We start from the raw sequence: 27,078 nt of genomic DNA on the forward strand, positions 1-27,078 counted from the left end.
ACGTCATGAGAAATTGGCAATATTCACTTTATTTAATTAGACTTGAATTTGTACTTGCTTTGTGAAGAAGTTATTCACCATAAAAAAATTCATTTCTATTTTTTTTTTCTTTTATTCTCCCCTGGGGAAAACCTTAAAAGTCCAGCAAATTTGCCAGATTGTGTTGTGAACTTTAAGTCCTTCAATGCACTGCACATTACCTCACACATGACATCATAAGTGACATCATTGCCAGCAATATATATATAATTTCACTTATAATAGTGATATCAGTGCTTGCTTTGTAAAATACTGTTGATGGTTTTTATTTCTAATTCTTTTATGCCAGTGTGTGGGCGAATTCTGTTGGATCGTGGAAAGTTCGATTTTGCCCAGGTTTCGTTCAGGAATTTAAATCTCACTGTAACAACAACAAGAAAACACAAAGAAAAAGAGCTATTTTCCAAAACACGAAAGGTTTTATTTTCGAAAAAGGCAGAAATAACAACTTATTGAGTCTGAAAAAATGGGGATGTGATAGCGATGAGGGGACAAGGATGGGAGGATGGATCTCCTAAAAGAACTTCAAGATGAAATTTTTCGGTAAAGAGTTCTCCAGTAGGGTTCACTGAAAAAAGTGTGGATGTGTTCTTTCATGATCCTGTGATATCTGCCAACAGATCTAAAGAGAAAGAGAGTCAAATCGAAGAGATCAGTTACAAATGTAGTAAAAAGTCTCTGCACCTCGTACCCTCAAACTTCAAATGTCATCACCTTCCAAATCGTAAAGCGAACCGAATAGGTTCTTCATACTGGCACAGCTCCCAAATAAGAAGCGGCCAGATGTACTAAAATATCTAGGCCCAGATTTTGGTAGGTGTCATGCAGCGCAGTGCAGCATCCAAAAAAGTTGAGTCACAGCATTCAAAAAAGCTGCACTGCGTGACAAGGTGAGAGTAGGAGAGCGCCATATTCACATAAAAATGGCACTCTCCTCCCCTTTCCCTAGCGCCAGCGCTGATTTCAGCTGCTGTGTGCCAAGCACACATCTTAGCGCCATAGTGCTAGGGTGAGTGCGTGAGTTTAGCATAGGTTTTGTACAGGAAGGGTATCCTGCCTGTACAAATTACTATGCCTAGAAAAGTGCAAATGCTTTTCCCACTTTCTATGTGTGCTGTACAGTGCAGCACACATGCAACGTCGGAAAGCAGTAGAAACGGAAATATTTCTCTGTTTTGCGACTGCTTTTAAAAGGTATTAATGTTTGGCGCTAAACCCTTTCTTCTGATCTTTCAGAACAGGGTTTAGCGTCAAAAAGCATGAATGGTAGCATGGATGCGCCTATGTACCACCCATATAATGCCCTCTTGACACAAAGTAATGCAAAGCAGCGTTTTGTGCTGCTTTGCATTACTTTGCCACACAAAACAATGCTAATACCTATTGCGTTGGTTTGTGAATAGCAAAAAAAGTTTAGCGTCGGTTTAGCATTAAAAAAGCAACTCTAAACTGACGCTAAACCTATGAGAATCTGGGTCCTAGTGTCTACAAGCCCTGCTAACTCACAGGGTTTTCAACCGCTAAATGACTTTGTTTTGTAGTAAACCCATTTTACGAATCTGTAAATGCTTACCGAACCGCAAGGCGGCTTTAGAAATGAATAATCAATCATAATTTGGAAGGGGCGTGCCTAGTGTGTCTCTGCCAAATTGCGACTTGTAGTGCAATGTATCAGTGATGTGCAACTGAAATTTTGGTCTCAAACCACTGAAATGATAGCCATTTGTCAAAAGAGGTGATAACCCATTTGCAAAGGAGAAGGGGTCCCAAGTGTTAATAAACAACTAGGGGACCACAGTCAACTCTCAAACAAATGTTTCAACAAAAAAAATGTATTTTCTTTAAATGGAGTTGTATTTAAAAAAACTAACTGGTTAAATGCGATCGCAGGCATGTTGTCGTGCTGACCCCAGTGGGCCACCATCCCTATGATACCATCCAATTAGAGTAAGCTGTAGTTTGCACCCTACCTCATTAATATTCAGAGGTATGTCAAATTTCAACCCACTCTGATTGGTGAAATACATATGAGGGGTGTTTTCATAGGAAACCGTGGTGCTCAAAGACCCAATAGACAACGTATTGCAGCAATACTATCATAAAAGAGGTGCTCTTATAGGGGAAAACACCCTTCTCCCCAAAACCTGACCTGTCAATGACTGACAGACAATCAATCATCAATCAAGGCACATGCTGGAGTACAAAATAAATCATATTTTGTTCTTTTGCAATGTGATTATCTTCTTTTGGGAATGTTTTTAGCCCTGATAAAGTCGATGGGTTACTTCCCAAGATGAAACACATGTTGGCTGAGTCAAAATTGAAATTATCCTCTGGGGAATGCGGAAGGATTGGAACTTTTTTGTTTTACTGCATTGGCTGAGTCAAAATTGAAATTATCATCTGGCGAATACGGAAGTATTTGAATTGTTTTGTTTTACTGGATTAAAATTGGAATACTGGCTAAACCACATACAAGGACTAAAGCGTTGTACTTCAATACGCAGTAATATTGGACTTAATCAGGATGTATGGATGGAGATTTTGGTTCCTCTTTTTGTATACACACATTGAAAACCTGTAATGATATGATGTATTATGTACTGCAGTGTGTGCCTTGAATGCTGATTCACTCTGATTGGTGATTTTGGGAACCAACCTAATGTTACATAGGTTGCTTTGCAAAATCTGACTAGATTCGTAAAACATTAGTGCACAATTTGCAACCACATTTTGCTAATCCACTGTTGGTACATCAGTGTGAGAATGAGAGATAAATAGGCAGAAAGCAATTTCCTGGAATTGTAACATTTGGAACAGGCATTTGCACTGCAATGGGTCTCGCGTTTGCTAGAGTTAGGGCTATCAGCGTTATAAATTCCTAACTGGACTTTTCTTGCCACATAAATCGAAAATGAAAAAAGTAAAACAGTTGACATAAGAGAGCCAATTCAAAGTGCCATGGCCGCCGTGAGAGTGAGTGCGAAAGAGAGACACAAAAGGAAAAAGAAGTGATAGTGATGGTCGTGCGGTGGGTGTGGTTAAAAGCGCACAAAAAGATTGATTACAACACGTAAGAGGCTTGCACGCGCACCCTAAAAAGGGCTCGCCAGATAAAGAAAACACCCCATGTAGGTTGAGAGAATCTTTTCTCACCGCTAGAGCAGTGTGCAACCCTGCTTCCTAGGCCTTGCGGGTGGTGGGCACAGCACTGCCCGGATGGCCTCATCGAACACTGTCTTCAGACCCCGCTGTGTTAGTGCTGAGCATTCCAGGTACTTGACAGCGTCTGTGAACAGAAAAGAACAGTCATTGATGTATGCCATTCAGTTAAAATGGGAAGCAGTTTAGAATTCGATCAGCAATCATTTTGTCTCCTAAATCTAAGCCAGGTGACTAGGAAGGGTGCAATCAAGAGTCCATTTTCAAACTTCTGATTTACCCCCATAGTTGTTGCTATTTTCATTTTTGGAAAGTTCGAGTCACGCTCGACAGTTCGAGGCATGCTTTGCTCTTTTCAGCACATGGGCACACTACTCTTCACATGTGGTTTCCCCAGATAGCAGGCACATTTTGACAAAAACTGTAGTATCAGTATAAAACTCTATGGCAGTATGTCCCTGAACAGGTGCACGCTGGACCAGATACATCATCTATACCGAGAGGTGGCCACCCATTGTCACTTACACATTTGGGTGGTGCAGAACTTCAACCACACCATTAACACTTTTTTTTACTACAAAACATATGGACTCGCTGACCCCTTTGGTTGTCATAGACTTTCATCAGTCGAGCGTCATTTGTTCTTCTATGTATAAACACATGGCACTTTCACAAGTCTGTCAAAGCGTGTGATCACTTTTTCAAAACTTGTTTACCTGTAATTGAACATGTGTGCAAATAAATGTGTTCAAATTGAACTGTTCCTGGTTGTTTACACAGTATTTCTGAGATATATAGGGGCATATTTAAGAGCCCCTGGCGCCACCTTATCACCGCCATAGCGTCATTTTTTTTACGCTAAGGCATCTCTAAAGCAGCTTTTTCCACGCGCCATATTTACAAAGTGGTGTAATGCAACGTAAACCCTTGCGCTACATTATGCCTGCACCTGCCAGTATGTATGCAAGGGGGTGCTCTGGTGCTAGAAGGCCCGCAAAAATGGCATGTGAAATTTAACAGATTTCTCTGTGACATTTTTGGTGTAATTTTTAACGCCTGCTTGACGCTCCCATAGAAACCTATGGGCCTCCTTACATTTCTAGATGCTAGTGTAGCAAAGCGCCACAATAGCATCAAAACGTTTAATGCTATTGTGTTAACGACAGCCATGGTGCGCCGTATTATAAATACAGCGCAACCATAATGTTGTTAGGTGCTGGTAGGGGGGCACAGAAAAAAGGGCGCATCAGCTCTTAAATATGGACCATAGTTTTCTGTTTGGATTAATTATACATTTGCTTATTGATGAACTATGTATTTAAATGAGAGCGCAATGAACCATTGTTTTCTCTGTTACTTCATCCATACCATTAACATATTTTACCCTGGGTGACTGGTGGGAACAGTGCTAGGAATATTGGCCTCGGCTCCTTAAAGGGAGCCGAGGCCAATATCCTAGCACTCCAGCACCCTCAAAATGTGCACTGTCTGCAAAGCAAGCAATGCGCACACAGACAGTGCTGGGCAGGTGGGGCCCATGGCACTGGCTTTAGCCAGCCTTTCCATGGCAGGGTACCTTCCATGAAAATGCTGCTAGAAAGTGGGATTGTAATCAGCCAGGCAGCACTGAGTTCAGCACTGCCCTGGCTGATACAACCCCAACTGGTGTCCCCACATCAGGATCCATGTTCTTGGCGGGGGACTTTATGTGGGTCTGCCCGCCAAGGTAGTAATTTGGTGGTCGGATCGCCAGGATTGCGGCGGTCCGACCCCCAGCCTTGTAATGAGGCTGTTAGTCTTTTATCATCTCCACGTTGTTTGTGTTCTGTTGGACTGACCACTGTTGGTGTTTTTACTTTCTCTTGCCCTGTTGAAGTCATTTCACTGGGTGTGAGTATTTATTATTTATGGAATTAGAATATTTGCTTAATGAACCTCTATGTATTATTTTACAGTGAGTGTATTTGACCTAGAAGTAAGCTTGTATCATATGTACATTTGCGACCTCAGGGGATGCTTATAAGAGCATTTATTATGTGGGTAGATTATTTGTAATTTGTGTAGTTAGGACATTTCCCTGTTAGTTCCTATTTGTTATTTTTCAGCTTGTACATTTGGGAGGGGTAATTTATCAAACACGACATTTGTGCTGGAGTATATAGAAAGTGTGCAGTTAGGGCATTTGTCCTGGAAGTGGATATGTATTATTTATGCGTCACAAAATTTGTTCTTGGGTTGATTACATGGGCATTTTTTCGTGTTTTGCATTTATCATTTTTGAAGTTGGGACATTTGTTCTGAAAACGAGTATATGTAAGTACACAGTTTTTGTGAATAGCTGGACACATTTGAGGTACATTGGTCAGAACCTTAAGTTTACATCCAGATTTACTGTTGAGAATAGGCCCTTATTTTAAGGTAACTCCAGTGATGACCATTTATATTAATTAGGGCTAACATCAATAAACTTTAGTTATCTTGAACTAAATTTACTACTCTTTACTTCTAGCATAAACCTTGCATTTTACATTGCGTCTGAAGTAATGGGTCTCATCCACATATAGGCCTGTCTCAATCTCCCTATACTGGTTTAGAACAAGCTTGTCCAGGTAGGTCAGCTCAATTCCAGATTTTTAGACTATACACATTATATACACTTACATAAATTAATCTAAATGGAACACATTAATTCCCAACCTACCAAAATACGTCGGCCCTGAATATCATTGGCATTCATCCTGATAATCCCACTGATCTAGCTTGCCATGACCCGCAAAGGACAGCACTGGCTTAGAACCACATTAATTCCGCTTTTCAACAGAACAGAGTAGGAAAATAATAAAGTATGCTAGGCAATGGCATTCACCCACATTCTCAAGGGAAAAGAAGTAAATTGGGGACCAAGTCTTCAAATTTTATGGCAAGACAGGAAGCTAGCATTATGCATAACTGTTTTTTTTTGGTAAACTCTTTATTGGATTTTTTACCATAGTGTGACAAGATCACACATTACATTTATAACATATGGCAGTAGTCATATCAGCATTGCATATCAACATTTCAACCATATATATCCAAGAAGCGGAAAGTAGTAAGGTCATCAAGTCCATATCACAGTTCCCTTCCATCTCAAGACCTTGTCACTCATTTCTTTTGTGATCTTCCAATACCCCTGTATGAGCCCCCCCAAACGTTTTTTCCGCCATGGCCTGTCTGGGCAGAGGTACAAGTGTATTCCCCATGCCTCTGTCCAACCTTTCATATCTTATATTGATTTTTGGGGCAGTCCCATGCCTTATATATGAGTTCTTCCAATTCCCATTCAAAAGTCCTTGCCTTTGCCCCATCCCACGTCCAAGGGAGCAGCCACCATTGGCTCAGACACATTCTGTAGTAGCATCATGTACATCTGGGATAATTTATGTTCTCTGATGTTTGTCAGGATGAGATTAGCTTCCAATGAAAAGAACTCTGGAATCTCTTAGGCCACCCGGAGCGCTGGTGCTAGCGCATGGCGAAGTTGCAGTTACAGAAAAAAACTGCATACAGTGTACAGCATACTCTGCCTGCAGCTCATGGAAGGATTTCACTATCCCGTTATGTAAGATATCCCCCAAATCTGAAATTTCATTAGTGTCCCATGCTGCAAAAATCCACAGTGCTGCAGCTCGCTGAAGGCAGGTTCCCCACCAGAGCGGAGTTTCCAACATCAGCCTGTTTGTCCAGCCAGTGGCTTTCTTGGCTGCCGCGCAAGCTTCCAGCACCACCCAAGTCACTGGGGGATGGATCGCCCCATACTGCACCCCCTATATAGCAAATGTGGCAGGCCTTGCAGTACTATGGCCCTCCCCTCGAGAGCAAAAGTATCAAGCACAGAGCACAACTATGTCATTATAGAACAGGACTCTGACGTCCATATAAATCTCCTTGTCCTCCATGTTTTTCCTCTTTTCTTTGCCGCTCCTGAGCAGATAAGTATTCTTCAGTGTTTTCTTATGAGATTTATATTGAAGCTTCGGGTTTATTATATTTTATTAGTTATGTAATTCAAACCCAATATATGGGTTTTAGGGTCCAATTTGATTAGGAATGTATGACTTACCATTTCTTTAGATAAAGGACGTATTTAACCAACTGAAGATTTGCTGTTAATTTGTGTATTTCTAGAATATTTGTGTCTTAGAAGACTGAAAATGTATGAGTAAAAGTAATAATTTTTGTTATATTTTAAAAGAGCATACTTGTTTTTTTCCATCGTAGTTCGCATGTATATTCGCAGTTGCGCGCGAGCACACTGTTGCTGCCATTACGGATTGCCAGAATAGACTAGAACGCATAACACAATGTGCTGCTATCTTGTTTGATGATGACGTATTGTGCAGGCCACATTCAGGCATAACACGCATAGTGCACTTGTTTTCAAAGGCATTCAAAGTTGTTTGGGCATTATTTACTCTGTTCATTAGATATGGCTGAGTGTGCGGAAAACAGCTGAGAGACGGTGTTGGAGCTAAATTGACTGGGGCAAAATACGGATAAGTAAATTTAGTAACAACAAATATATATTTATTAGATAGTTTAGAAACATTAACACCAGTTATGTCAAAGCAAGGTTCCGTTCACTTATTTCAGGAAGACTTAATTAAAAAAATGTTGGCACAGGAACTGCAAAATGCAGTGAAAGATGAGGCAGGGTTCTGCAAAGTCGGTCCTGGAGAGCCGGGTCCATGCCAGGTTTTTAGCATCTCCACATTTAGAAAAAAGATGTTTCAGAAATCTACATTTTAATAAATGTGGATATGCTAAAAATCTGGCATGGACCCGGCTCTCCAGGACCGACTTTGCAGAACCCTAAAAGGTAAACGTTTTAAACTCCAAACGTACAAGGAGTCGGGATGAGGATGAGAACTTCTCAATTTCTGAGGAGGAAGATGAACTTGTGAAGATAATCTGTGACAGATTTGTTTTTAATTATTTAGGATCTCAATCAACTAAGGTGAGTCACCTCTTTGCTACACATTTTAGGTGTATTTTACTTCTTGACACATCCTTTGTTTAGCAAAGATTATTAATAAAAAGTTGAAGTGTCAGGCAGTTAAAACAATCTCTTATATCACAAATATTGGTATACCACACAACTGCCTATGAATTTAAGTCCATTTTGAATAGTCAGAGCCGACGTAAACATGAATTAAAAGGCGCCACCGTTAATCTATGAGGGCATCTAAGCAGGCTATTGGCATTGTACCGACAATCATGTCACAAACAAATAGCAAAATAGCTATATTAGAGCTGGCTCTCCCCCCCCACCGCGGGACTGTGTTGACACGATTTGTTGGCCCTGAACTGCCCTGGTGGGACTAGCTGTCCCAGAATTCTTTGCAGCTCTGTAACCAGCCACAGCTGGTAAGGGGAGGCGCTGGTCATCACGCTATATAGTACTGCCTCTCCCCCTACAGCCCTGCTTGGCACACGCGAAGACAGGGTCAAGAGCGAGCAGGTGTGCACCTGTCAAAACCTCGAAGTGGCTGGGCTGGGCCCCCCTCATGGGTTCGTGCTTCAGGGTTTTTTTTTTCTGCTGTTTATTTAGTGGCTTTATAAGAGTTTGCTGCTGCATTTCAGTTAAGGAATTGAGGATTAGATGGGAAAGAGGAAGGCAGCTTCAATGGACACTGGTAGTTTGTGTCAAGATGATGTATCGAGAGATGCTGCTGAAAATGGCATTTCTAGATCTCCCATCCTCTCTCATTTAACCACAGTGGCAATCAGTGATGAAATTACCATTTGTGAGGAGAAGTTGGCCATTTGTTCCACTCCTGCCTCTTCTGATGAAATTGCAGGCTTTATTGCACCAGTTGCTGATGCTGTCCTTCCATCGAGCTTCGGGGTCAGAGGCCCAGCGGGGATTCAGATGTTATTAACACAAGTTCTACCCATACCACTACCACTGATGTGCACCATCCATTGTCCATATGAGGGTGATAGGGACTTATCCATGGCTGTGGACCCTTCAGCTACAAAGCATAAGAAAGGCAGGAAATCTGGCCTGCTGTCTATCAGTCTGGAGGCTAGAAATAAGGGGAAATCTGCTCCCCTTGTGCCAAAGATACCTGCAAAGACCAATTTTGAATTGCCCAATGTTTCATTGTCGGATGTACGCATTAATGACCTTGGCTCCATAGTGCAGCCCCTGGTGGAGTCAGCAGTTAAAAATTTCTAGTTAAATAAATGTATGGATAAGTTATTGACTATTGAGGCGTGTTTAAATACCTTATTGTCAGTTTAACAACGTCCCTACAGAGGGAGGGTGAATACCATAGTTGCTGAATTAGGGGAACCGGATAAAAACTTAGAAAGGGGCAAAAATCTGATATCACAGCCATTAGGCAGGACTCATGAAGTTATCCCCTCACTCCCGTCTAAAGCAGATGTTAGGGAGGGTGTCCAAAGTACCCTGAATAACCAGAGTACGTATTCTGTCCCTCCATACCATACTAATAAGACCAACCTTGTAGTACCACCTTCTGTGTCAGCAGAAATGTTACTGATAAAATGTTGAGTCTTTATGTAATTATACTTACAGATTAATGTGTGAATTAATTAGATAATAATATTATGTTTACGAAAATGTGACTAATTGAGTGGCCAGCATATTACGTAAGGCCTATATTTTGTCTATGCTAACTTAAGCTGATGAAATTATTCTGTCTTTACAAGAGAGTTTGTGTCTGAACGAAAAAAAAATGTAGAAATAAATGTGTATTTAGTGGCCTCTGCTGGACTGAAGTAGAAGCAGATGCAAGGTCGTCCTCGCAACAGTCCCACGCGTCCACAGAACTACAACTGATGGTAGATCATTCTCGAACCTCGCCTCCAAAACGTGGAACACTCTTCCCACCCACCTGCGCCAGACCAAAGACCTCCTTACCTTCAGGAAACTTCTCAAGACCTGGCTGTTCAAGCAGTAGCAGCACCCCCCACCACCCCACTCCTCAGCGCCTTAAGACCCTCACGGGTGAGTAGTGCACTTTACAAATTCCTGATTGATTGATTGAAGGTCATATTGTAATGCAAGCTGTATAAAATGTTTCTAATGTGTTTGGTAGCTTGACTGACTTCATTGTTAGAAGATATGTTTCTATCTTGTATGTCTTTCCTTGAGGATAACGAAATGGTGAAGTAAAATATTTTATAATTGCTCTTCCTGTGACTTCGTATTTCGGTGGAGTGGAAACAAAGGATGCACAGATGAGGTGGAAGAAGAGGAAGTCTAGAATATAAAATGTATTAGTTTAGATTTCGTCAATGGGATAACAGCAAATAGAAGAGTTTGTAGTAAACTAATTATATAATTTTGATATCTGTTAATGTTCTGTTTGGTCATAACTTTCTCACCTCAAGCTTTATCCAATCATTTTCATTTAACAAGTTTAATTTAATGTTCCGTCATTATTGATCGGAGGTCATTCTTCTTTGGGATTCTCGTGTATCATGAGACCTAGAGATTTATTTGCTTTATGAAAAACTCATTCTTAGATGGTTTAGCGTATCTTACAGTCCAAAAGTCTAAACCAATACCCCTGTCCTTATTCTGTTCCTATCCTGATGTTAGTGCCTGATGTTGCTGTCCTACTGATGAAGTAGACGTTGTTGCTGATTACTAAAGTATTTTGGTAATGTATAATTGTGAATTGTTATTTGTCCTTTGTTTTCCAGGTACCAGCTTCAATTGCTTATTTACTGCTGCATATTTTGACGGTACCCTAGCTAGATGTTTTTTGTGTTACTAAATCTTTTTACATGAAGCCCAATATGTCAATGCTAATTTGTGGTTAGTGAGGCGTTACTCACATGTTCATGATTTGTCTTTGATATTTCTTTGTCTTATCATCATTCAGATGTATTCAATTTCTCTTGCTCAGATTCTATTGCTTGCTATGGTTTTATGTTATAACCATTGTCTTTTTGTGTTGATTAAACTCAGCTATATCTGGTGTTTGAATCAGACTTTATTGTTTCTATATATATGTATCATCTGTGTTTTGAGAATTATTTTCGTGACTTTAGCGTTGTGAATACAGAGAAATAAATTATTAACTTCATAATAAACTGGTGTGGTTATTGAAGTTGAACCGATTTCATATGTTATGTGTAATGTTTATGACGTATTCTGAATGACATTGTCTCAAAACAAATTTGTTTCAGTTCATCTACCTAGTGTGTGAAATCCACTGTTCAGTGTAAAATATAGCTAGGATTTCTCTGCATTAACAGTTTCATTAGGGATGCTAAAATTGTGAAGGCTGGGGTGGGGAAGAGGCCGTTTTTGGAGGCGGCCAGAAGGGCCCATTGCATAAATAATCTCGCAGGCAGCACTCCTGCTCATGTTACTCTGCACCTCCCCCACTGCCTTGGCTTCTTATGTTGTCATACTTACTGGCATTCCGGAATTATAAAATGGGGCTATGGAAGGTTATCAGGCCTTGAAAAATAAAGTTACATACTGGTTGTCGAATTTGGGGTCAAAAGATTGTTCCTTATCGAACAGAATTATCATGGTTAGGAGGGTGGCGTGGGTTGGACCCTCCCCGAAGGCCTCTCCGGGTAATTGTATCATGGTCAATTTTGATAGATATGATGCTGTCCCAAAGGTTTTAAACCTTGTTCCTCAAATCATTTGTACTTCCCCGATTCAGGTTTTTCCCCTGGGCTTTTTATATAGGCCTGCATTTGCTTTAACTGCCCCCAGTCAGCCGGGCATCCTAGATATCAAAGGGCCAATGGTGCAAGGTCCAATGAGGGTAACATGTTTATTTTAATGACAAATAATAGCTATGAAGCCCAGGGATAGAGGGTGTGGATTGACTCGTTCTCACTAGTGTTGGCCTACAATCCCCAGTGGGTCTGGTCTGTGGCTACATCAGATTGCTCTTTAGTTGAGTCTGCCAGGCGTAGTGATTCCCTGTTAGAAGCTGATGCTGTTACCGCACAAGGGATTATGGTGTCTAGTGATGCTTGCCTTAGATAAGAGGACGTTCCTGGTACCCAAGGACATATCTGTCCTCAGGTTTCTACAGATATCCGGATATTCTGTAGTACTGTCGCGAGGGGCCTTAAGTTGGCCTCTGGAATGTGGCTGAGGTGAGAGGGAAAAAGGACATTCCAGATTAGCTTGAGTATCCTAAATCTTTCATGATAAATTGTCTTCAGGAGACCTGAGACACACAGGGTATTCTTTATTTGGAAGGGTATAGGTAATTTTTTAGCCCAGTGGTCCCGTGTTATAGGGGGCGACAAAAGGCGGTCTTTTACCAATGGTTTCCCTGTCTTTGAGCGGTAAGGTTAGACAAGGGCCCACAACTTCATCTATCATGCAGGCCTTTGTTTTCTCTGCCACCAAGGTGGGTACTTTTGAACACTTGTAACGCAACAAACACACCCTCTTTCTGTGGCTCTCTTCAGTCACTTTGGTCCTTTTTATTGGACATTGAGCACAAGAAGTGTGCAAGTGTGGGTTTTATTTTAGTGGATGATTTCAATTTGCATCCTTGCAGTCGTTCATTTTCGTCATGTAGTCTCTTGGATGGCAATAGTACTCAGCATCATGAGCATAGTCTGGCAGGCGATTGCCTTAATAATATATTTGCTGGGTTCAACTTAGCCTGTATTATTATGACAGAGGCATATTTGGATTCTAAGGATGATTTCCCACCAACCTTTATAGGTTATGGCGCTGAATCTACATTACAAAATATTTTTTGCACTACTTCAATTATGAATTGTTTTGCTTCATTTAATATACGTCCCTCTGGTTTTAGAGATCACTTTTGTATTTTAACTGACATTAGTACTTTGTTGGACCTTGCTCCACTGAATAATGCCAAATGTAAGTTGGACTCCAAAACGACTGATCAGGGTAGGAGACTTATATGAGTGAAGATCATCCCAGAGGACTTTCCGAATACCCTTGTGGTCGTTAAAAAAAGGGAGTTTGAAATTTGTTTTGGGGATCAACCGGATGATGTGGCTTTTTTGGAGTGCTTACTAGGCTACTAACAAGGAAGTATGTTCTAGCTTTACTCTTCCTCCCAAACGAAGAGCTAACACGAACCCCAGAAGGTTTGACAGGAAATTATCTAATTGCCACATGCTACTATGATGTGCACATAAGGCTACTCCCAGGGGTCGCTGCATCATCCCAAGTAGACACAGAGCCTATAAACAGACAATTGAGGAGAGAAAAAGTGAATTGAGAGAGGCAGTGTGGCAGGATTTGTTGGAAGCATCTAATAGTGCAGATAGTGGTTGGTTCTGGGAAGTAGTCAAGCGTCCCCTGTTCAAAGGTGATTGTGCCCAAGATATTTCCTCATATATCGCCCCAGAAGCCTAGGTCAGCATTTCCAAGGTATATGTGGGCGAGAGACGGAGGATGGATCAGTCGCGTCCCCTGATATGGTTGTTGCATCTGCTCAGAAGTGCCTACATTCCAAGGTTATTGAGGTCAAGCGAGCGGTTGAAAGTCATAAAGCGCCCGGCCCTGATGGCTTACCTGCTGATTTGTTCAAGCCCAAACCTAGTTTATGGGCCCCTGTTTTAACGATAGTTTTCAATTTAGCTGCTCAAACGGGTCCTTAGTGTTCGTGGTCTAAGTCCATTATTGTTCCTTTCCATAAAAAGGGCTTGAGGGATCTTCCTGGCTGTTATAGGCCAATCTCACTGATTGACTCTGTTGTCAAAGTGATGGGCAGGGTGATCCTTGAAAGGGCTATGATCTGTGGCAAGGAGGGGTCGGTTTTATCGGATTTACAGTATGGATTTCGGCCTGGTCTAGGTACCTGTGATCAATGTCTTAACTTGTATATGTTGGTCAATAAGTACATGTTTGCTAAGTCAGGGTTGCTTTTTATAGCATATATGGACCTCTCCTCAGCCTTTAACAAGGTCAACCGATCTAAACTACAACAGATCTTGTTGGACAAAGGCTTGGACTCTGCCATTGTTGGCTTTTTGGTTGACCTGCACAGGGACATGAGGGAGGTAGTGCGATATAATACGGATGGGGCATGCACTAGTTCTTTTAACCTTCAGACTGGTGTACAACAGGGTTGTATACTTGCCCCGTTTTTATTCACATTGTCTGTAAATGATTTGGGGGCCAGACTTCTAGACAAACCTGTAGATTGCCCGCATATTGGCTTACGGTTGATTCCCGGCCTTTGTGTGCAGATGATGCTGTCCTATTATCAAGGACTCCACTGGGACTGCAGTCATTACTTGAGGGTATTGTGGATTATATCAATAGTTTAGATCTTTCAACGAATTTCGGCAAGTCCCAGGTAATGGTGGTGGGCCCTAAAATGACTTGAGTTCGATCCTTTTACGTACAGAATAATAAGTTGGCTAGGATACAAACCTACCCCTTCCTGGGTGTTGTTTTTGATGTTCAAATTACGTGGGGTCCATTAGTGAAATTAAAAAGTGCCGCTTTATTAGGAACTGTTGGTACCCTGTTTTCTTTCTCCACCAGGCTAAGTAGTAAGCCTATAGGGGCTTTGGTGAAAATTTACCTGGCAAAATCAGTGCCAGTGGCCATTTATGGTAGCGATATTTGGGTTTATGCCAGCGTTAAAGACATACAAGTGGCCGAAAATGGTTCCCACAGGCATTTGCTAGCAGGTCGTTCCTCCACTCCTGCTTTTATGGTTCACGGGGAATTGGGGTTACTGTATATCTCAGATCTCATAGCATTGTGTCTCCTGATCAGGAGGTTGATGACCTGGGTGTGTGTGGGAAATCATTTGGGTAGAGAGATTCTTATGGATTGCCTAGTCTTAGATAGTTGGAGATCAATAGGTTAGTTGAAATATATTAGCAACACTTTCATTAAATTGGGCAGATTCGAACTGTTTGAGTCACCTACTTCTATTGTACAGGCTGATATTGGTTGGAACAGGGTGAACTTTATGCAATGGAGAAAGCTAGAGAAGGAGGCTCTTGAGCTGGAGAAACCCATGGTTCACAATCATGCGTTACAAGTGACCAGTCCCGCTATTGAACCTTTTTTGATCCATTGCATTAATCCCTATCATCGTTATCTTTAAACCACGTTTAGGTTTGACCAGTTCCATCACTTGTTAATTTATCCAAAAGTTGCTGGGTGGAGCAATAATGCAGGTCCCTGTGTGTGTGATAATGTTTCTCCTCAAACCTTAATGTATTTTATTCTCTTTTGTAGTTTTTATATCATTCCCCACAGAAGGTTTTTAATCCCATTGTTGAATACCACCCATTTTGACAAGTTAGTCCGGCCCTTATGTCTTTGCACCTTTTGTCACATGTACATACTAAATATGCTGTTGCGCGTTTTTTTATCTTCCTCGCTTAGATTAAGGAAACTGCAAAATGTGGGGGGAGGCTGATTATGATCATGTTAATTATATTTATAATGCACTTTAAGATGGTCCTGATTGTATTTTATTTCTTGTTTTATGTTGTTGTTTGTATCATGTTTTTTGGAGCTCCAGTGTGTTTAGTGGCTGTAATATGAGGGACTGTTTTAGGCTATTTTGTAAAAATATTTTGGTATCATATTTTCATCAGTCTGTATGTTGTATTTATTTGAGGCATATTGTTTTGTCACTTTTATGTTCTTAATAGACCTAATAAAGTATTTTAAACACATACATATAAGTAGCGAAATACATATGTTTTTAAAGGCCTCCTAATTGGTTTTAAATGCTTCGTTAACATGGCAGACATGCAGGCTTCAAGAACAAAAGTGTAAAACAGGTGCATGTTTTTAGAGATAGTTTTACTGAATTTAATAACTTTGTTCTGCAAATGCTTCGCTTTCTTTCTAAATTCACGTGGACGGGTAAGACCAGATGTCTCACTCCCTTATTATTTGACCATAAATTCTTAAAAAGTAAAAAAAATCATTTCTGTGAATTAAGGTGCCTTCTGCAGGCCCAATCTCTAGGGCCCAGGAATATCACAATTAAAACATCTATGATAAACACGTACAGACAAATAAGTTACATATAATTATCTTTATAACAAAAAGATTACTTGACTCAGTGCAGCTATTACCATTTAAAGCGGAACGTTTGCCACAACCCACAAGTTGCATTTATAAGTCTTCCATTCTGAGAAACACTTCCCCTGAAGTTGTTTTTCCAATAAACGTTTCAACCAGGTGCACTTAACTCTCGGCCTTTTCAAAAGGAAAGGTTTCTATCTCTTGGCTAACTACGTATATTTTCATAAATTAAAAACCTAATGTCTGGGGCAAAAGAATTGCATTTTCCAAAACACACTACAGCGGTTTGTAGCATGTAAAGTCGTTGCAGCCTGTCAACTGGCTGAATCTGGTAGATAGATATCCGTAACCTGAGCCACAGCACCTCTGTTTACAGGGTCGCTGAAAGTTGTGGTGCGGAAGGTGCTGCGGCGCCTCCAACATAACCATGCAGGCGAGCAGGAGGAGAACGAGAGCTCAGAGGGTTTCAGCTTCACTTCCGTCGTGCTACTGTTGCTGTGACTTGTAAAGCTGTCAAATGTCAGGGAATGTCTTCTAAAAATTGCTGCTTATTCTTCCTACATGGAGAGAGCTATTTTCTTTTCCTTTCTTGAACTGTAAGTGCACAGGCAGTGACTTTTGAAAGTGGTGGGCGGAAGAGCAGATCTCGGGGCTCACAGCTACGGGTAGTCTCGCACGTCTGGCAAGTCAAATTCGTTTAACTCTGTAAGTCGGTAAAATGTACTATGTTGAAATAAATTGAAACAAAAGTACTTACCGACGTCGATGTTAAGGGAAGACAGAGAGACGCGGGACGTCAGGACCACCATCCACTATTCCTAGAAACCACAAAGCCTCCGGGCCTGACTCAGAAGTGAAGAACCAAGAAACCTAACCAATCATGGAGCTGTTTTCATACCGTTTTCAGCTTGAGAGTAGCTCCACGATTGGTCTGAACAGGCTAACACAGCGCTCATTCTCCTACTAGGAGCCTGTGCTGGCAGTCCGTCCGGCTGTTACAGAGCCAATTTTGTTTCGGCTGAAGTGCCCATGTCAGGTTAGCCATTGCAAGACTGCCGGCAAATTCGACATGTGCACTTTATGTTTAGGTAAGTTATTCCTGCTGCCAATCAGCAGCAGGAATGGCTCCACCCCCAAGTCGAGAGTGACACAGTGCACTTCAAATGGTCATATCCATTGACCATTTTTATTAAATGTATGTTTTCTACAGCTGCTGTGCTCCTCCTCCCTAAAGGAGCAACCACAACTGCAAATAGGAAGTATGAAAGGAAAGGCTGTAGGATGTCAAATGTTTTCTAACACACAAACACAATATAAATAGTTGTAAAAGAACTATACAAATATTTCAAAATATATCAGCAGTAAGGAAAGTACAAATGAGGCATGCAATTTGTTTTTAACTCTGGATGGAAACATAGATTGTAATAGGGCCAAAACAAAGCTGACACTATACTGGTGTAATGTACAAATGATAATAATGCACTGAAACTCGATTTCAACAAGTTATCATTTGTGCATCATATATGTTTAGCAGTAAACCTGCATGTCTGATGCAAATTTAGTAGCCATATCCAGGGGCCATTTGAATGGTAGTACCCAACCACACCATGCTTTAGTTAGTTCTATATTTGGGACAGTGCGCTTCGAAATGCACCACAGAGCACACTCTACTCCCCTAGCACTTTTCAGCTGAACGTGCATGGCTCATTTGCTACACTTGTTCTGAACAACACATAGATTTTTCACTATCCCTGTGACTTTAGAGAGTGTCATTGATGGTAGCACCCACACTCTTAAAATTGTTCCAGCACCAGTGCAGCTCTATGATCTAGTAAAACGTGCCTAGCTCTGCTGCTTATGGTTTGAGATGGTAAGATCTGTGGATTTGCTAACCCTCCATCCAAGGAGATTCTCAGTCATAACTTGTAACCGAGAATTCTCCTTGAAAGGGGCAGGATGGAAAATGAAAGGAAGTGAAATGTGAAAAAAGATGCAGTGAAAATTAACAAGCTTTCCAAGTAGCTCCTATAAGGGGGGAAACTACCCATAAGCCCTAGAGTTTTTTCTGCCTACCCAAGTAGCAATTGTTCCTATTGAGCATCACTTACTGTAGTTAGGATCCTGCTGGTTTGGCTTTCCAATTTCCTAACTTGGCGCTGTTTTTTTGTCCCCTATATGATTGCAGGATGATAGATAGACCGAGGTGGGAGAAGTCATCTGAACTCTCCTGGCTTCTGTCTTGGGCATCTTCCTAGGCTTGCAGACAAAGACTGATAGTGCTTTTCCTGGGGTGAGTGTCAGATTCATGCAGCAGTGGTGCTTTTCCTGGGGTGAGTGTCAGATTCATGCAGCAGTGACTCCTCATTGAGAATTGCATCATCACACAGCTCCGCCTTCAAAAGGTAGCAGCTTTTTTGCGACTTATGAGGTACAAAGTTCCAAGATTACATGTACCTCCAAGTACTAGTTCTGTCTTGTTCACACTTCCTGATGCTCTTCCTAAAGTCTGCACCTACAATGCTAGTGGTGAAGGAGCCATTCTGATGGAATGGAAGGAGCCGGTCAGATCACCATTTCATAGTTTTTGGTGTGAGTATATCTAGCTGAAGATCGGGATTTTCCTGGAACAGTGACAGCAGATTCAGTGTTGTCCAATCTGGCAGGACATTCCACAGTTGTCTTAGAGGATGCTTCTCCATCCATTCTCATTTACAGGAGTGTGGTTGGGGCTCTGACAAAGACATATTCTGACCTGGCCTGGCAGTCTGGGCTGGACTGTTCCCCTGGGGAGCAGGTCAAGACCGATTTGCATATGACTAGGTCCAAACTGGAATGGCATGGCAAGCAAAAAAACTGATGGATTAAACCCAGATCTGTGATTTGAGGGTGGATGTTTGATTTGTTCCACATTCCGTCCATCACCTGTTCTTTTTGCATTTGTCACCCTAAGTGGGAAGGGTACGCCCAGATGTGGGTCCAGTGCTTGCTATGCCACCAGATTCAAGCTAGTCTGACTGATGAGGGTTGATACCCTGGAAACTGTCCCAGGATGCTTGTTTCTGGTCCAGGGAGGACCTGGCCTGGTAGTTCGGGCTGGACTGTTTCCATGGGGAGCAGGGTCAAGACTCATTTGCATATGGCTGGGTCTGAGCTGGAATGGCATGGCAGGTGAAACAACTGATGGTAACATGGGATCAGGATCTCAGGAACATCAAAAATAAATCCCACGGCAGTTGGGTCATGAATCTTTACACCTCAGGCACCCTACCTGACTACTGGAGTTTGCATGGTATGGAAGAGGCAAAATCAAGTACTCAGGTAGGGTGCCTGAGGTGTAAAGATTCATGACCCAACTGCAGTGGGATTTATTTTTGAAGTTCCCGAGATCCTGATCCCATGAAATTATCTTGGCTAACATGATTTACATTTTTGCTGTTGTTCTATGTGGTAAGGTGTTATTTGTTAGATCTTCAGAAATTTCTCCCAGAGCAAATATTTCATTGAGCAAATTCGGGGCATTTTCAAGGTTTGGCTGTAAGAAACAAATACGGTCCGCAGTACCAGATCTTGCTTTGATAACTTAAATTCCAGTCTTATTTGAGATTGGTTAATGCAGTCTGGGAGTGCAAATAGACGACAATAGCTGATACCTTGCTGGTTATCTATCCAGTCATAGAGATAATCCTTAAACACCATTCCACCATATTTTATTGTAGGCATCAGCTTAGTTGCCACCACCGTTAGTACGCCACCTTTGTTTTGGCATTCAAGGCTTCTCTTGAGTTGGACCATTATGGATGTCAGATGTTTTGCCATCAATTTCAAAGAGTCTAGCTGGGCTTTCCTGCCTACTCTTTGGTTGAGCGTGAAGCTGAAGTATTTGAAACCTGTTACTCTTTTAACCTTGACCCTCCGATGAACCAGATGCACCTTTTTATCAGATGGTCTGCCAAAGGTCACTGTTTTCATCTTTGTTAAGCTGATAGTAATATTGTTTACTGCACAGTATTGTTCATGTGCATCGAGCGATCTCTGGAGGCTAATTTGGGTGTTGTCAAGTACCACCATATCATCTGTGTATTGTAAAATATATATTTTGTGCTTCATCGCTCAGTGCGGGCAGATGCTTGGGACTACTTGATGACTTTCCAAGTCTGTCATGTACAGAATAAAGAGCAAAAGGAGGGCTGTCATCCGTTTTCTGTCCTTTATTAGTATAGATTTTCTCTGAGGTTGCCCAGCTACCTCATAATTTGACTCTTATCCACGAATAACTGTATATCAATTATATTGCCTTCAGCAGGTGGGAAGGTGTCTGCCACTTTCTTAGCTTTGCCTATAGCCATCCTTTTGGGAATGTATCAAAAGTACTTGTGAAATCAATAAATGCCACATTAAGTGGTCAGGTCCTGGACAGCATTCCTTCATCAATTAGGCAAGTTAAGGTCAGAAGATTGCCCTCAATGTGACTATGCCTTTAGAAAACAGTCTGAAGCCATGGAATCAGTTTCTTCTTTTTTGCCCAGGATTTTAGTCCTTCATACAGTAATCTTGCGTAGCACTTTCCTTCCAAGTCCAATAGCGCTATCATTCTATAGTTTGAGGTTGAAGATCTACTTCCCTTTTTATATATAGGTACCAGAATTAATCCCCTCCAACTTTCAGGGACTGTAACCATAGAATAAAATTCTGAAAAGAGCAGTGCTAGAATGGACGCGAAATGGATCAGATCAGAGCTGCTGGGAGGCCATTTGGGCCTGGTGCCCCGGCAGTTCTCATTTTCCTTAGGGCTATTTCTTGTGGGCAGCCAAAGACTGGTATTAAGAGGCATTTGTGTGGTGGTCACCTCCCTCTCTCCTGATGGACCATCCGTCGTATCAAGTTTATCCGCAATTTTTATCCCCAGTTGGTACCCCGTGGTGGTCTCGGTTATTTGGCTGTCATGTTCTGCTGGCCATGCTTCTTGCCTGTTATGCCCGTGAATCAGCTGTTATACAGTAAAACATCTTTATGTGGTCAGACCATTGCGTCGCAGAGATGTTACAGACCTTTGGGTTTCAGGTTTGAGTGAGATTATTAATTAGCCCCAGAATTTCTTTGAATCTTTTGTCTTGAGAGCAGCGTGAACTTTGGTCCAGATCAGTTCCTCAGCCTTCCGTTTATCCTCCCATAACTGTCTTATTTATGCATGCCATGATGTTTTCATTCTTTTTTTCATACCCTTTGCATACAGGTTTTTGCACTTGAGGCAGTGGACGGCTTTTCTTAGACTTTTTGTTTTGAGACTCTCAGAGTGCCCCCATCTGTCTTGTTTCATTTATGATCTTCTTTTGGGGCATTCAGCTAAGTTGTCTTGGAGTGATGCGATCAAAGTGGAGTAACCTGTTATTTCATCCTTCTTTTTCGCACAAACCCTTTCGATCGGACCTAGGTTTTGTTTTATTTTCTTTATTTGGGATTTCTCCATCTGCCAATTTATTCTTTTTAATGGGGCAAGATCTTCTTGATGGCCCATCATCTTTGTTGCTTGCTGCCTTTCCAGAAGCATGATGATCTTGCATGCGATAGCTGCATGGTCCCTTTTGGTTTACTGAATTATCTGGAATCCATCTATATTATGAAAATGCTCTATTGAGGACAATATGTAATCCAGGGTTGCAGATCTGAAAGAGGAAAATTGAGTGCATTCCGTTGTGCAGTCTGATGTTACTCTGCCATTAATACAGCACATCCCTAGCGCCTCTAGGGCATTTGCCAGGTATGCACACATGTTTCCTGCCTCTGGTCCTGGGCAGTCGCTTGTGAAATGCTCCAGTATTCTTCCTCTTCCTATTCATATTCTCTTTCCCTTCCTCATGGTTGTTCTTTCCAAATAAGTCTGAATTAAAACCCCCTCCAATCAGCAGATGAGCTTTGGGGTATTCAGCCCTGAGAGTTTGCGGACTCACGCTTCCGTATGATTGTCGGGTGGAGGTAAATATTTCAGAAAATTAAGGGATAGTTCACTCTGTTATTTTGCTATTTAAGTGGGTCGATTTTTACAATGATAGCCTACCCTTTCTTTCACAAATTATGGATGTTTTTGTTGCCAGGTTGCTTTTCATTTAAATTGCCACTCCCCTCCCTCCCACCCCCTCCCCCACCCCCATGGCGACTGCCACATCGAGATGGTAGGGCAGGTGCTGGAAAGTTGACATAATTCAGGAACATCTCCGGCTCCAGCCACCATGTTTCCTGCAGGAACATAAAGTCATTCTTCGTTTCCCCGGCTCTCTTAATTTGACCTCATGTTCCGAGAGGCCCCTCACGTTCCAGTAGCAGATTATTATCTCCCGGCTGATAAACTCCAGTTTATTTGTTTTACATTGATTAAGGGCACTGGTTGAAACCCCCCGCCAGCCATTCCCAATCTGAGAGTTACGAGTAGATCTCCTCCAAATTGTTAGCATCAAGCCCTTAACAGAGATTACCATCCCCCCATTCTCGTGGCTCTGCTTCTAGCTGTGAGCGACTTGAACCCCTCATGGTTTCACTTGTCAATTTATTTGCAGAGCATTTTTGTTGCAATGTCCTCATTTGACTAATTGTGTTCCTCAGAACTGATATAATTTTAGTGCCTGGGGCATTGTTTCTAATGTACTGGCGTGTTATGTGACAGATGTCAACCCCAGATTGAAGATGGATGCAGATCCAGGGAGACTTAGACAGAGGTAATCACTTGTGTGAGATGGGTTCTACCCATGAGGAGCAGGTTTATTTCCTTATGCTGCTCTCTTTGCATGCTTATGCATGTCTTTGTGGTTCTTTATATTTAAGTGCATCTGGGTCTAGTATCATGTTGCATTTTCTGCTAGTGGGATCCAGCATCCTGGTGTTGTGACAGCGGGATTCCAATGTTGAGACACTGTTCATAAACTGCTGTGGTGGTTAGATCCTGCTCATCTTGTGAAGAGGGTTTTCTTCAGAACTCCGACTCCAATGGTTCTGTCCACAGTCTGCACCCAATGACTTACGTATTTCTTTCAATTGAAACAAGCTACCAACATTTATGCTGGTACTTCAGGCATTTATGGAAGTAGTGGAGGGAAGTCCAGATTTATTAGAGGACACACACCACTACCATGTACCATGGCCTATGTAAACCATCACGTTGGAACTCCTTTGAAAAAGATAGAGTCCCATACCTGCACTGTCCCCTTTTCAAAGGAATCCTGCCTATCTTTCTGTGTTTCCAGACATTTACAGCAGGTTTGGGACTCCAATAGTGGTGGACTTGCTGCAATCAACGAGCATCCTTTGCTCCCCAGGTTCTGTTCCTGATTCCTTTCACAGAATGGTCTGGGCTGGATGATCTGATCTATGTGAGGCTGAAGCATCCACTGTTTGCATGTATCCTATTTCTAGTTATTTCTCAGGTTTCTAGTGTGGCTGCTTCAAGTGAAACAGGGTACAATTCTAGTGATCATGTGGTGGGGATCAGTATTCTTGGTCCAGAGCTGTCAAGCAGATGGCTTCAACTTCAGAGTGGATGTTGCTTGTATCCCACTTCCCTCTCTAGTCCCCGCTCTATCAATTGTCTCTCTGCGTAAATGCACCTATTGGAGAAGCACTTGAATGCATACGCCTGAAACATCTCAGTTTATCTGTGGAGGTTGCCTGCGTGGCTCATCCCGATATCATATCTTTTACTTGTAAGGCCTATAACCCTAATTGGTCTCCTTTCAGAAGTGGTGTGCTGAGAAAGGGGTTGTCCCATAGCATTGTGATCCTATCATGGCCGACCAGTTTCTTCACAATTGACTTATCTCGGGTTTGTCTCTGGCCACTTTGAAAGTTTGGTTTGCAGCCATCAGGAACTTTTGGGCACCCAGGGGGGGTTTGCAATTTATTGCCTCCCTTGTCTCGTGGCTCATTAAAGTTTTCTCTTTGGCTTGACCTTTTATTAGGGGGATTTACTTCTAGTTTTATTCAAGCTCCAGATTTCTCCCTTGGTGACACTGAAGTCAGGCTACCCTGAAAGTCCTGTTCTATAAAACTTTTCCTTGGTAGCTATCACATCTGCCATGAATTTTAGGGGTTGAAAACCTCAGATTTATAAAGCACCCTGTCTTAATGTTTCCAGATAGGATGGTGGTTAAGCTTAAGCTGGGTCCTGGGTTTGATCCCTAAGTTGCTTCTTGGTTTCATCAAACCTTGTACTTACTGTTTTTCACCCTAATCCTCTGTCTATTGATGTTTGTAAGCTCATTTACCTCGCTCAGATGGCTCCTTTTGTCGCTGTGACAGTCTCTGTTACCTTTAGAACTCTGAATGGTAGAGTGAAGCCTACCATCTACTTGGGCTATGACATCTCAGGCACGGCTGCACCCAGCAGATCCAGGGACATCCTACAAGTGGCATTGGGACATCTTGTGCTGAGACTAATGGTGTGTCTCAGTGATATTTGCATAGGATCTATCTGGTCTTTTCCCTCTACCTTTTTGACCCATTACAGGCTGGATGTGGGTTCACAGGACCAATTATGTTTGGAGCAGCCATTCGGTGTGTTACTTTTTTGCTATGTCCAGTTCCGACGCTGCTTTGGTTTTATCCTTATATGTAATGAAAGGGTTGAGAAATTGGAATGAGGAAATAATGCCTGGATTCCTTACCAGTAATCCAGTTACACCACTTTTCTCTTCTTAATCCCAGACATTAGTACCTCTCTTCCTTTTTTGTATGCATCTTCGACCTTGAATATTTGAGACAATGAGGCCTTATGGTTAGCTTCCCACTTTATGGGAGCTACTAGGAAGGAAGTGAGGTTTAGAAAATGCTACATTAAGTGCTGTCTGGCAAGCTGAGCCTCCTCATTTGCAAGGCCTGTGATGAGGAAGGCAAAATTAGGGTGATGGGATTACCTCCTTAAGCAATCTAGGCATTTTCTGTGATTGTACGATTGTGCTGAGAAGTGCACCATTTTACCACCATTTTCTCAAAAGGTTCTTGAAGTGAATGGATCTTCAACACCTCTGGGGCTTTCAGCCAGCCCTCTTCATCCATTGTTCTGCTTTTCTGTCATTCACATTTTTCCACCCACAAAAACATACAGCTTGGAGCAACTGGCCAGCCCACTTCAAGCCCTGGATAACTCTACTCTCAATGCTGGCATTCTGACTTTTCACAAAGAGCACATCCACACACAAAATAGTTATCTTCGGTGCCAGGGGCTACTATAAACAATGTTTTTTAAATTGATATGGGCCTTGCAACTTCACCAACAATGAGTTCTTGAAAATATGACAAAAAACAAGCATTGACAAAAACAAAACAGTGGTTGACAACACCAGACCTATTGGCTTTGCCAGTGCTTGTTTATAAAATGCATGTGAAAATGGTGCTGTGTAATGCTCTATTGCTTGGAAGGAGACCCTGAAGGAAGGTTAGCTCAATCTCTTTCCCTGCTCGGAACAGGCAGCCTTTCTGGGCCGCACCTGCAACACGTGCTACACCTGATCAAGGCAGGCTGCGTCATACTGGTGCTACTGGTGCTCCACCTAAGTCAACCAGCCTCTCCTCATGAAGAAGTGTGTCAGTACAATGGTTATCCTTTCTCTGTATCTCTTCAGAGAGGTTTAACTGCTGCTGCTCGTATTGATCTGGTGAACAGCATCTTTTTAAGCCTATTAGTTTTCCAATTAGTGTTGTTGTTAGTCCATTAGCAGAAATATCCTCCAAATTTCAGTTGCATTTGAAAGGCTATCTCTGCCCTCTCACCCACTAGACTGTTTAACCCATGACTGCAGACAGCCATGAGGTAAATTTTATTTTGCATTTCACAAGAATGCCAAGTGACACTATGACGTGTGATACCAACAGCCATATCCTGCTTTAAGGCAAAGAGCATGTTGCTTTGTGGGAATCATACTTTTGCTTTTGAGTCATTCATCATGGGCTCGCAATCCCAGCATGCAAAGTGTTGTTGGCTAAAATGCCATAATGGGCTGAAAATTATATACATGACACAGGCCCATTTATTAGCTGTGTTCGAAAATGTTGCAGTCTGTTCCATTCAAAAAACTGATGATTTCACATATAAAACTAAAAGTGATCTCTGCTTGCGTATTTTGTAAGAGTTCACTCTTTCACTCACATTATGCATTAAAACAAGATGTTGGCTATGTGAATCATTTTTTTCTTTGGTGTAGTGGAAGATTTATACTGAGCTTTGCAACGCAATAAAGGTACAGCATGGACAACAGAAGCACAACCTTCCCTAACACAAAGAATAAGTAAAAGAAAAATGACAGTAGCAGAAGGGACATCATACTTCTCGTACACATACAGGAGAGAGGTACAGCACAGGTAGCTAACACGCTAAAGAGGGAATGAGAAATGCTGAAGGACTGTTATACAATTTCTATAAACAGACATAAGCATACAAAGTACAACCCACCTAAAGAAACAGCCAACCCTCTTAGGAATTACCACACGTTCATGTACTCATATACGATGATGAACTGTGACATCCCTTATGTGGTGCACACCACACCACATAAGGTTACAGAGACGTTATAGTTAAGATCTGAATTTACTCATACAAAACCACAGAAATTCAGCAGTTATAGAGTTCTTTGAGGTAACTAAACTTGCGCCCTAAGGTAACTATAACTCACATCTTCGCCATGCACAGCTAATTACTCCACATGTTATGTCATTGATGAGATCCTGTATGGCATCATTGATGTCACTGTAACATTTGCAATAACATTATTGATACGAAAACTGTACATGGCAAGGGCGCAAGTTATAGTTACCTTAGGGCGCGAATTATAGTTACTTGAAAGAACTCTAACTAT

General features: G+C 41.8%; 1 protein-coding gene across 1 annotated transcript in view; it reads right to left on the reverse strand.

The window, feature by feature from the left end:
- Window positions 1–436: 436 nt before the first annotated feature.
- Window positions 437–27,078, reverse strand: part of LOC138292651 (ras-related C3 botulinum toxin substrate 2) — a 132,813-nt gene continuing 106,171 nt past the window's right edge. Inside the window, exons 6-7 of the mRNA XM_069231364.1 lie at window positions 3,196–3,328; window positions 437–661 (exon numbers count right to left, since the gene is read on the reverse strand). Coding sequence (XP_069087465.1) covers window positions 3,198–3,328 — 131 coding nt within the window. The 3' untranslated portion in view covers window positions 437–661; window positions 3,196–3,197. The remainder of the gene's footprint in view (window positions 662–3,195; window positions 3,329–27,078) is intronic.

Source organism: Pleurodeles waltl, chromosome 4_2 (assembly GCF_031143425.1).
Source record: "Pleurodeles waltl isolate 20211129_DDA chromosome 4_2, aPleWal1.hap1.20221129, whole genome shotgun sequence".
Taxonomy (NCBI): Eukaryota; Metazoa; Chordata; class Amphibia; order Caudata; family Salamandridae; genus Pleurodeles; species Pleurodeles waltl.